This window comes from Lactuca virosa, chromosome 4, assembly GCF_052849685.1.
Source record: "Lactuca virosa cultivar CGN04683 chromosome 4, Lactuca_virosa_CGN04683_v6, whole genome shotgun sequence".
Taxonomy (NCBI): domain Eukaryota; kingdom Viridiplantae; phylum Streptophyta; class Magnoliopsida; order Asterales; family Asteraceae; genus Lactuca; species Lactuca virosa.
The window spans coordinates 74200714-74213115 of NC_136429.1; the positions used below are offsets into that span (position 1 = coordinate 74200714).

Consider the following 12402-nt stretch of genomic DNA (forward strand, 5'->3'; position numbering starts at 1 on the left):
GGGTTAGGGTTTGTTTCAAATGAAAGCCAAGGGAGGAGGGGGAGTGACGGGTTTAAGTCCCGTCTCCAACTCTTCAACTAAATTCCATTATTACACTTCCAATCCCTCCCTCCCAATTCCTTTTCAAATTAAATCCACTAATTACCAAAAAGTTCCTGCTCCACAAAATTATTTACATTTCAAGTCCAATTGTTACAAAATAGACCCCAAATTCTAGAAATTATAACATTTAACTCCTTATGGATAACACTGATAAATTATTATGGATTTAGGGCTAACATAAAAATATAAAAATACATCTCGGGGTTTTAGGGCTTATTATTTATTTATTTATTTATTTACTTACTTATTTTATTTTATTTTAAACGAAATGTTCCAACATAGGAAAAAAGAAACAGAAAGGGGGATAAAGAATGAGCATGTGCATAGAGAGAAATAGGGTTAGTATACCCGAAGAAAGAAAAGAAATATAGAAAAAATTTATGTTTAGAAATACATGAGGGTCAATGAGTGTACTGATGAGTATACGAGTAGATTGGCATTGCATGAGAGTAAGTAGCCATGAAGAAAAGAATGTACACTGTTATATGGAAAATTTATGAGATATGTCGAATAGAGCTTGCACCATGTTGTTCGATGCTATGGTGATAGCATTGACTAAAGATAGTTTGTAGGAGAAATAAGATATATATGAAAATAGAAAGAAAAGGTGCAACAAGAGTCATGATATACATTTAAGAGAAAGTTAGTAAGAATGTTCCAATGTTGCCATGTAAGAACTAAGGAACATGAGAAGATGGGCCAAGACTTAAGAGGCAGTAAGAGGTGGAGTGTGTAGTGTGAAAGGATATTTTGGTAATGTGTCCATGAGAGAGAAAAATGAGAAGATGTAGCTCCTAGAGTGAGAAAGGTGGACCCGTGAAGTTATGTAGATATGCGTATGTTATGTAACAATTTACTTGTGAGTAACTGTTAGAGAAAGAAGAAAGATTGGACCTTATGTGTAATAAGGGGTAGTTAGAAAGAGAGTAAGAAGTTGCACAAAATGGTGAGAATATAATGGACTCGTGAGAAGAGTCTAAGACGGGGTGTAGAGTCTTAGTAGAGAATATGATGACAAAGTGTCATATACAACAAAGAGACTCTCACAGCGTCTGGATAATCTAATTGATGAATTAAGTCATTGAACACATGCATAAGGTTAACCAATCTCATCGAACTTGAAGGCGAAACAAATGGAAACACATATTGTCGGAACTGGGCAAAAGAAGAACTAGGGGAAATATTCCCTGAACCGCAAGCCGGTAATCATGCATAATGTTTTCCTGTCGAAGCAAACCCGATAGATGTGTACCGGAAATAGAAGCTCCTTTAGGTCAACTAGAGGTAAAGCAGTGTATTCCTTGCACATAAGATAGTGACAGAGTAAAGGGTGACATTCCACACCCATCGACATATTAACATAATCACCAAAACATGATGTCCTAGACATAGTCGCACAAACTGGTATGTGTTATAACCAGGCAATGATTTCCCGCCCGAGTTCAGGCCCGCAGGTTGTAGTCACAACTGCTTCGTATGTTCTGTCATGCTACAATCAAAAGAATCATTAATTAAGAAGTTGTATGTATGTTCCGGAGGACATTCCGGAATATTGTAATCTGTATCAACACATTCTGGATCCATATTTTGGAACTGTTCTTCGTATTCCGGACGTGTTATACACATTCTGGATTCATTTCCGGACAAGTCAAAATTAGAATATTTCTAAGATTTGATGATCTAGTATACATATATAACCAAATGTAATCGTGTGATTGATTTAAAACAACTAAAAATCACTATAAAAACAAATAATACATATATAATTGGATAAATTATCTAGGTTTTAATATATAATCTAAAATAAAGACATAATCATAAAGATTTCGAAACTTACATATAAAAAATGATACTCTTCATTGCCAGAAGAAGACATTTCCAGTTGAATTTGATAGTCCGAAATTATTGAGTTCGAAATTGAGTTGGGAATGTAGTTCGACCTACAGGTCCAGAATGACCCATTCCGGACTTTGTGGTCATTTTTCAAGAAAATAAAATTTCTGGTTATTGTTTTTAAAATAACATTAGAAAGTAGTTAGATTACTTAATTTCCTTTTTTTTATTTTATATAGATATAGATTCTAGAGTTTTGATTTTGTTAATTAAGATTGATGAAAGATAGTGAAATATAAATTATAAATATAACTTCGAAGACTTACGAATTTTATTAAACATTAAGACAATTTATCAATTTACCCTAATAAATGAAAATGTATTGTCATTCTTTCATTCAATTGACCATATGTCATTTTGTCATAATTTTGAGATATATTTATTTTCCACTTGTCATTTACTTTATTATTCATTTTCAATATATCATTAATTTAGTTTCATAAATTAAACCTACCATAATGACTATTAATTTCAAATTTGAAATTTGAAATTTCAATTTCAATTTCAAATAAATTTACATTTTAAACTTTTGTATTTAACATTTTGTTATAATAATTCGTTTAGTACACGGGTCTGACAATTAAACATATAATTTTAATTAATTTATTTTTTTGCATGTGTTTTTCTCATAGTTTTCACTTATTTCATATTTCAAATTCAAATAAACTTCTTATTTAATCGCTCCTATTTAACATTATGTTTTAATCAACCTGTATAATATACGAGTCCACAACTAGTAAGATTATTAAAAAAAAAGTTAAAACTAAAATGTGGGTAGTGACACGTAGGATGCCCCTGGGATAGCCAGTTAATTAGATGACACGTCATCAAGAAATGACCGGTTATCCGACTTTCGAACAAAAGTTTACTACAGTCTACAATCGATCTTAACAAATAAAAGTAAGATGCGTTACAAATAAACTACAATGTACATTAATTAATAATTACTGCCATAATTCCATTAAATGATGAAATTAATACAATCAAAATAAAAGTCATACTATCTCATCTCCTCTACCATGCGGTGGCAACAATGTCCCACTGCTACATGGCACAACCACAAATTTACCCAACTCCTGAAGATTAACGTCGTCGTTCTGTGATGGTTGCATGTTAGCCGGCGGAGCTATGGTGTTACAACTGCTAAACTCATGATGGGGACATATCTGTTGCATGGTCCATGAAGAAGGTTTCAGTGTTGTTGGTTCGAAAAGTGATGACAAATCGTAGGTAGTGGGGATGCATGTGGTTGTTGGGAGGTCACTTATGGATAATCCCGCCCGTGTGAATTGTAAATGGGGTGGTGGCAGTGGTGGAGGAGGTGGTGGTTGTGGTGGAGGTGCCACCGCCTCTAGGGTTGTTAAGTGCGCTTGAAAATAAGAGAGCTCAGTTTGTAGACTTGCTACCTGTTTCAGTTTTATAAAAATATTTTATGAAAAAATTAACAAGTGTTACAACGGAATAGATAACTCATATTTTTTTATCATGTAGTAAAAATATAGAATATTTCCTTATACCTATTTTCATTTCATGAGGTGGGATTTTTTTAAAAAAAAAAAAGAATTCTATAATGGATGTGACGGACTTGTTTTATTATAAACTTGGTTTTATGAATATAATCTTTTAAAACTAATTCAAAAAGTTAATTGAATTAATTTTGTTATTTCTCAAACTTATTTAAAGTTAATTATGTCATGTTTTCCGTTTTTACACGGTTTATAATAAACAACATTGACTATATAACTAGCTATAGTGAAACTGAGTGTAAATATAACGAGTAAAAGAATAATTTTTATTTTTAATTTTCATTTTAGATATTAAAAAGCACTGTGATCTACAAAACAAATACTACGTATCATTTTTAGTTCTAAACCTAATGTTCTAATTATTCAAAGCCCATACATAATATTATAATAATATTTTTAATTCATTTTATCCAACAAACCGGTAAAAGCCAACTATTTTCTCACCACAAGCAATTGTCTGCGATCTTCTTTTTTATGCTTACTTTACATGCTTTTTTTTTATTGAACTTATATTTCTCTCTTAAAATTGTGAAACATATAAACCAATAAGATCTTTAATATTTTAGTGAAATGTCGTTATAGAAAAACTTAATTTAGATGAAACATAATGATAAGTGTTTGTTTGAGAATGGTGGCATATAAAATTTTAACGTTTATCGTTTCCTTTACTCGTATCTTATTAGATGTTGCATGTGTCTAAAAATTCACGTTTTTGGACTATATATTGACAATTCAAACCTTGAAGATTACTCAATATGGCAAACAATTCAAACCAAAAGAAACAAATTGTGTGCAGATCCCCATGTTAACATTTGGGTTACTTTTTTGAATACAATATTTGATCATAGGTACATCTAATAAAATAATATTTTTATTAATCAAAAATTTCATTTATTTTCTAATTAAAATTTGATGGCGAGTATATAACACATGATTACTCCATAGTTATGATTATTTTTCTCTTATTGTAATTAAAACATGTACTACTTGTTAATAAGTATTGCATAACGCTAATGATCTTAATTTTGGTTTATAGACTTTTCTTTTTTATTCTTTATAATTAATAAGCATTTTGAACATTTGATTATTAATCAAATACAAAGTTAAACTACATGGTCAAATCAAAACCACATCTTATAAAAATAGAGTAAGTACATACCAAATATCACTACATTCTAAACTTATTCATTTGTATTCTTAATGTTTTTTTCTTAAGAAAATAATACAAGTATTTGCAACCGAAGAAATTGGCATGCATCATTAAGAAGAATAGATATGCAATTTTTATTGGTTAAATGCAATCGAACTACCATTAATCGACCTAAAGCCACATTGTTCATGTGTTTTCCGCTGAAATGATGTAGTTTTGTAGACGTATTATCATGAAAACAATATGCTATACTAACATGCATATTTTTATTTATCATAATCTATGAAACAACAACATACTACATTAATAAAAATGCTTTTTAGACACAAAAAACAACATTAGGCTAGACAGCTACGCAAATATTGTAGATAGTACAAATATCTAGTAAATGCATATACAAGTATATATATATATATATATATATATATATATATATATATATATATATATATATATATATATATATATATACTAACATGCATATTTTTATTTATCATAATCTATAAAATAACAACATACTACATAAAAAAAGGCTTTCTAGAAACAAAAAACAAAATTAGAATATTGTAGATATTACAAATATCTATCAAATGCAGATACAAATAAGTTTTTTCTGAAAGAAAATCAATCCCATATTTGTATCTGAAAGGATAAAGTTTGTTGTGTATACATGATATTAACATTTTACCAGATTAATACACAACATTACTAAAATTAGCAAAAAACCGACATACCCATTAAACAATCCATCAAAAGGTTTCAAAACCTTGCGAGTAACAACTAACAACCAGTGGTCAGAAGGATTAAACACTATTTATATAAACTTCAATTAATTGGAACAAATATCTAATGTGAATATATAGTGAATAGTGAATACCACCATAACGACGGCGATATGATCATTTTATATTGAACTTATTCTACAATAATACAGTAACCATTATATTATGTTTAAGCTTTAACAAAAATTAAATTTATTATAATAGTTCTTATAATTTAGTAATATAAGTAATATTTTTTTTCTCAGATATTAAATATTAAATATATCATAAATTTTAAAATCAAGTTAATTAACATTTTTTCTTAAATATGTAGAGAGAGAAAGAGATTAGACCTGTTGTTGAAGGGCAAAGATTTGAGCAACACATCCATAGACAGGATCTCTGAGCCTAGCTTGAGCTTCATAACAAATGGTGATGACGGCATCGAGGCGCTTGTTAACCGGAATACTCATAAGGAGTTTGGTAACATTACTGGCACCGAAAACCTTATGCACCGCCGCGAAATGGGTGGCTCCTTGCTCGGAGTCGAAATATGGCGCGAATATGCACTCCGCCACACACTTTCTTCTCAAAAACTTGCAAGCTCCACATGGTCCACTACCACCACCGCCACCGCCACCGGTGCTGCTAGTGCTAGTATTTCCGCTCATTTTCTGAAACCAATATTCTCAGTTTCACAGATTAATAAATTAGGGTATGGAAGAGATAGGAGAGTAAATTTATGCTTTGGTGAATCTGTGTGCTCTAGGAAAAGGGGAGAAATGGGGGTTTTAAGGAGAAAATGGAGACTTTAAAGGCACGCCAGAAGAAGCAAAAACCAGATTAGAGCGCTTGCGTGAAGCAAACATGCGATATACCCGTCTGATTTTTTCATTTATGGTCCTTTCTCTTCTTCATCTGACCAAACAACCCCCTCTCTCTCTCTCTCTATATATATATATATATATATATATATATATATATATATATATATATATATAATATTGGTGATATTTTTTAATGTTGTTAATTTTAGTAAGGTTGTGATATTTGTAAGAGGGATGAGTTATTATGAGAACTAAAAAAACGTGGGAACTTGCGAACTTATAATCAATTCATCATTTTACAAAACCAAAAACATCAATCTTCTCCGAATGATGAGTCGTATTTAGGCTTCAAAAAAAGATTTGACAATTTTTTTTTTCGAAATTTGTATGTATGCACAATCAGCAGTCATATGGACTGCTGATGAGCACAATCAACAGCCATATGGACTGCTGCAATCAGCAGTCCATATGACTGCTGCAATTAGCAGTCCATATGACTGTCAATTGTGCTCATCAGCAGTCATACAAAAAAACCTAAAAAAAAATCGTCAATTTTTTTTGAGCCTAGATATGTTTTAGACGCAACATTTGGAGAAGATTGATGTTTATGGTTTTGAAAAATGATGAGATGATTATGAGTTCGTAAGTTCTTATAAATTTTTTGATTCTCAAAAGAACCTGGCTCATTAGTAAGAATGGATAAGTTATAACTTGGATGATGTAGTTGCATATAAATTAGATTAAATAACAAATTTGGTCTTTATATATTGTCAGAAATCATAATTTTGGTCCAAATTTGTAGATCATCTTAACATTGTCCTTGCATTCATTTTGTTACGGATATGATTCTTGTCTCATATAAAATGATATCAAAGTTTGAATTACACTTGTAATTTTAAGTAAAATACATGGATTATATCCGCAACGAAATAAAAATCTAAGAACAAGACTATGACAATTTAAATTTTTTGGCTGAACTTGTAATTTTATGTAAAGGGACCAAATTTGTAATTTGTTTTATAAATCAATGTTTATGCACAAATGATACAATTTGTCCTTGTGCATTGGAGGATACATGTGACACAACTCGTCTTATACGAGTACTAAACTTCTAACAAATTATGTTTATTTACTAAAACCCCGTCTACGGACATTTTTTGTGCTTCTTTTTAGACTTGACACCCTATTTTCTTACATTACTGTCAAGATATCCCAATATATGGACATGATTTAGTTTCTTACATTCAGGCATGGATCTGTACACACCTGATTGTCATAGCCTACGTAATAAATAAACTAAAATGTAGTAGTAGGCATAGATAAATTTCGAAGAGGATCAAATGTGCTATGAAATGAAAGTTTTGGGAGTTAGAGCGAACCTTATTGTGCATATTTGAACTTGAATGAGAAGTAGAATGAGAAGTAGAAGGCAGCAATGTGTTACTTTTCAAAAGCACGTGTCAGAAGGAATGACATTATGACAATGTTTTAATGTTTAGCTCTTCTGCGTGTTTTAAGCTGCGTGGAGGCCAAAAGACGCTACGTTGAAAAAGACACTGTTGTTCTTCTTTCGTTTTTTTTAACATGTAAATTTAATACTCTTCCGGTTAATTCCTGGTTCATTTATCCTCTTACCTTTCTTTAACTAAACTAGTAAGGTGGATAATAATTTTGGGACGGAGGGAGTATTAGAGAAATTAAATATCTTCTTACCTTTTCTTCCTACTTATCATCCTACCCATGTGAAATGACGACATGTATCATATTTAGATAAGATTAATGATATTTTAATACATTTATCATCATTTCAAATAGGTAGAAATATATGTAGGAAAAAAAATAGGAGGCTATTTAATTTCTCTTTATATTACAGAGACTTGAACTTTCAACTTTAAAAAAAATATGAAAATTAAGGTTAATGTCACTATTGTCCAACCAACTTTTTAGTTTTGGTTTAAATGGTCCCTAAAGTTAGTTTCTTGTTTTTTATGAGTATAAGGTGAAGTTTGTCGGGTTTAAAAGACCCCTTTGGAGATTGTCTCCGGTTACCCCATATCATATGACTTCTCCTTCTTCCCCTTTTCTCTTCTCATTTAAAACCTTATGCAACAGGTAGGACACCGCACAAGGCACCTTTGGCTTCATTCTTATGATTATTGCCAACATTAAACCATCCACAACCACCGCCTTCTTTATCCATCTCTCACCTCCGCTACCACCATCAATCTTCTACCACTGTCGTCACCATCCAGTTCTAAGAACTACCTTGTCTACCGATTCACCTTTGCATTAGTTTTTTGTTGCATTTAATTTAGGTCACATTGAGATCATCTTTAACTCATTGTTGATTACATCTGCTACGACAATACCACCAGTCGATTCCATCACTAATTCTTCTCTCTCTCTCTCTCTCTCTCTCTCTCTCTCTCCATATGTTGGGACTATTCCATGGATCAAAAAAAAATTTGGGGTTAGATGTTTTTATCAGTTTGATTTTTTATGTCATCTGTTACCAATAGATCTGCAACAAATTTTGGTGGGTTTGAATTTTTTATCTACCATCTTCAAGCATTATAATTGTAGGTTTTTTTTTGGTTGGATTCAATTATGTTTTTTTGGGAAATCGCTTGTGGTGAAATAAATTCCCGCAATTTGATTTTATTTTCACTAGGAAATGGGTTTTGTTTTCACTGGTGGAATCGATGGTGGTGGTAATGGTGAAGATGATGGAGATGGAATATAAATTTGGTTTGATTTTTTTTGTCACTAAGAATGCATTCTTGAAGGTATGCCTAAAATCTGAATGTGGTAGGAAATTGACAGTTTTGGTATGTAAAATTGATAGTGGTAGGAAATCAACTTGATTCTTCTTCTGCAACTCTACGTATGCATGTAGGAAACAAATTAATAAAAACTAATAAATATATCTATGTATAACCAATGTAGTCTAACTAGGTAGCCACATCATCGTTGAGTAATCAGTCAAGTCAGCAAGAATGGTTAGGTGGAACGGGTAACCGGATGCAATAGGTAACAATGACCAAATAAGCAGGTCAGTATCGAGTTTGTACCTTTAGAAAGCAAGAAATTAAGTTGGATGACCATTTAAACCAAAACCAAAAAGTTGGTTGGGTTACAGTGACATTAACCCTACTTATAAAAATAACTATGTTTTAAGATTATTCAAAATACATCATCTAAGTTTAATTTGTTAAAAAAACATCATCCAAATAATTAGCTTTTGTACAAAAAAAATACCAACAAGCTACATACTTTATTCAAATGTCACCTTTATGGTAATTGACATTTATCGGTAAAAATTAACTAAGGGGAAAAAACAAAAGAAAATGACTCGGTAGGGTAACCATGTTTCGAAATCATTCAAAAAACATCATCAAAATAAGGTATTTGTATATAAAAAAACACCGACAGACTATATGTTTTGTTCAAATGTTACCCATTGGCAACCAACTTTTGTAGGTTAAAGAATGATTTGGCCTAATTATTAGTTGCATGGCATAATAATTAGTGACATGACCTTAGTTGATACAACTCTCCTTTAAAAATCGATTCAAAGCTTCTTCATGAACGTACGATTGGAATCTACTTGTTGTTTGCATCTTGCCTAGCTATAGGTCATGACTAAACCGAAATGGATTGCAAACTATTATGCATCTTCTAGTTTTCACAAATTTCATTCATTGAGCTACTTATGGACATTTATCTCATTGTTTTCATAAATTTCAGTCATCAAATATCTTATGGGCATTTATTCCATTGTTTTCACAAGGGTTTGTATCATCAAATATCTCTTGTGTATTTGAAATATGTGATCTTGAGTTGGAGATCATCGATTTAGTAGAAGAAGAAATTATTCGTTCATTAAGAAGCCCTAAATCAATTTATAAAGGTGGAATATATCAATTAATTTCATATCACTAACTATTATGTCATGTCACAATAATTAGCCCAAGTCATCATTTAACTTGCAAAAGTTGATTACCAGTGAGTAACATTTGAACAAAACATATAGTTTGTTGGTGTTTTTTATACAAACATCTTACTTGGATGGTGTTTTTTTAACGCTTTTGAAACATAGTTACCCTCCCGAGTTATTTTCCCCTTTTTTCTCTTAATTAGTTATTACCACTAAATATCGGTTACCATAATGTGACACTTTAACAAAGTATGTAGTTTGTTGGTATTTTTCATATAAAAGTGTAACGCCCTGTTCCAAATCGTTTCTTATGTGGGGGTGGTGACCCGAAGACAGAGTATCATCAGGCTTAGGGCCTTTGAGGAAAATAGATTTAGTCCCATTTGGGTGTGGGTAATGTAATTTGGATGATCCGGGAGTTCGGTCTGTGTTTTGGCACCAAGGGGTATTTCGGTAAAGTGTCAGTTCGGGCTTTTATAAATTTTGGATTTTTGTTTGGAAAGTTTTAAGGCAAGGAGGAGTTGATAGAAGTGTAGATCTTCTCTATACCTTTCTGTGGATATAAAGAACGTCAAAATCGGAGTTAGAACGAAGAAGTTATACCCGTTTGAAGTTTGGTTGGTTTTGGGTTATGAACAGTATGCTGGGCGTACAGAGGGGAGTACGTTGGGCGTACTGAGGCACCCTGAGTACTTTGGGCGTACGCAATCAGTGCCTAAACCCTATTTTCATGGTTTGAGCCTTATTTAAGCTCCTTAACTCCCCCAAATGCACTCCATTCTCAGCCTCCACCCCTCCAACACCCCTTCCATGAAACCCTAACCCTAGTTGAGCATTGTATGTTAAAAGAATGTGTTTTTGAGTGCTTTGGAGTATGCATGATGCACCTTATAGAAAAAGGAACTTCTAGGAGAACTGTTGGTTGCATTGGAGCTTGTAGATATGGACTTTGTTCACCTTGATTTATCTTCTAGATGTATAAATTTTGAATCTTGATGATGAATTTGTTAGATCTAACTAGTTTTGGATGTTATGAGCTTATGGTCATTTTAGTGCATAAAGTTTAGATCTTGAAAGTTTGTGTCCTTGTTATGGATAAAGTTGGAAACTTTATCCATCTAAACATCATTTTGATTCAGATCTGAAAGTTGGAGACTTGTACTTAATAGATTAAGTTGAAAAAGATGAACTTTTAGGTCCCTTTGAGACTTAAAGACTAGATCTTGTTTGTTGGGACCATTCTAATGGATAAAGTTGGAAACTTTATCCATTATAAAGCTATTATTAACTATATAAATGTGATCTTGGCCCTTCTATCCCTTCCATGCAAGAGTTGTGATGTCTTATTAGGTTAAGAACTTCGGGTTTTGGACATTAAGCACTTTATAGCCATGCAAAGTCGAAAAGTTGGAAACTTTATAACTTAGGACATCATTTTGGGCTTGGATCTGAGTTTTGGACGTAAGAACTTAATGAAATAAGCTCTTAATAGAGTTTTGGGTCTGGGTTGAGTACGTTGGGCGTACCTGGTGGTACGTTGTGCGTACACGGCCAGCGCCCCGCTTTTGGTCAACATCAAAGTACGCTGGGCGTACTCTCTTGGTACGCAGGGCATACTCCGATGGGAAGAAATATTGACTTTTGGACCTTGATCGTTGACTTTGACTTTGACCATGGTTGACCAAGTTTGACCTAAGGGTATTTTGGGTTATCAAATTAATTATTGATTAAGATTGTATTTATTGTTAGTTGGTGCGAGGTTATCCGGTTCAGCGGTCCGAGCAGTTATTTGATTATCAGCGGATTGAAATGAGTTTCCTCACTATGTTTAGCGGGTCAAAGGCACCAATGCCGGCCCATGGGTTGTTATGTAGGGTGCTAAATGTCTGCGTGACTCTTGCATGCGTATATGATTTATATGTGGGTGGGGCCCGTTATGTGAGTTAGGACAGGGCCCGTTATACTCAGTGGGCAGGGCCCCATGATTGTGTGGTATGTTATTATCTTTGTGATTTTCGCATGTGTTTGTATGTTATATGATTATATGTTTATATGTATGTTGGGCGGGGCCCGATGGTTATACTGTATGCTATTATCTGTTATGTGAGTTAGGGCGGGGCCCGTTATACGCATTGGGCGGGGACGGTTATGCGTGTTAGGGCGGGGGCCATTATACTCATTGGGCGGGGCCCGTTATGCGAGTTAG

The 12402-nt window shown here is 32.7% G+C and overlaps 1 protein-coding gene across 1 annotated transcript; it reads right to left on the bottom strand.

The window, feature by feature from the left end:
- Positions 1–2905: 2905 nt before the first annotated feature.
- Positions 2906–6255, bottom strand: LOC145105448 (LOB domain-containing protein 30-like). Its single transcript, XM_079042549.1, has 2 exons — positions 5786–6255; positions 2906–3401 (listed from the first exon to the last, which is right to left on the bottom strand). The coding sequence occupies exons 1-2, from the start codon at positions 6101–6103 to the stop codon at positions 2991–2993; spliced, it is 729 nt and encodes a 242-aa protein (XP_078898675.1). The 5' UTR covers positions 6104–6255; the 3' UTR covers positions 2906–2990.
- Between the last annotated feature and the right edge of the window lie 6147 nt (positions 6256–12402).

Bases quoted from the DNA above. Each gene is read 5' to 3' on its own strand.
- LOC145105448 (XM_079042549.1), bottom strand. From the start codon at position 6,103: ATGAGCGGAAATACTAGCACTAGCAGCACCGGTGGCGGTGGCGGTGGT. The intron at 3,402-5,785 runs GTCTAATCTCTT...AAACTGAAACAG, and splicing joins TCTTTGCCCTTCAACAACAG to GTAGCAAGTCTACAAACTGA.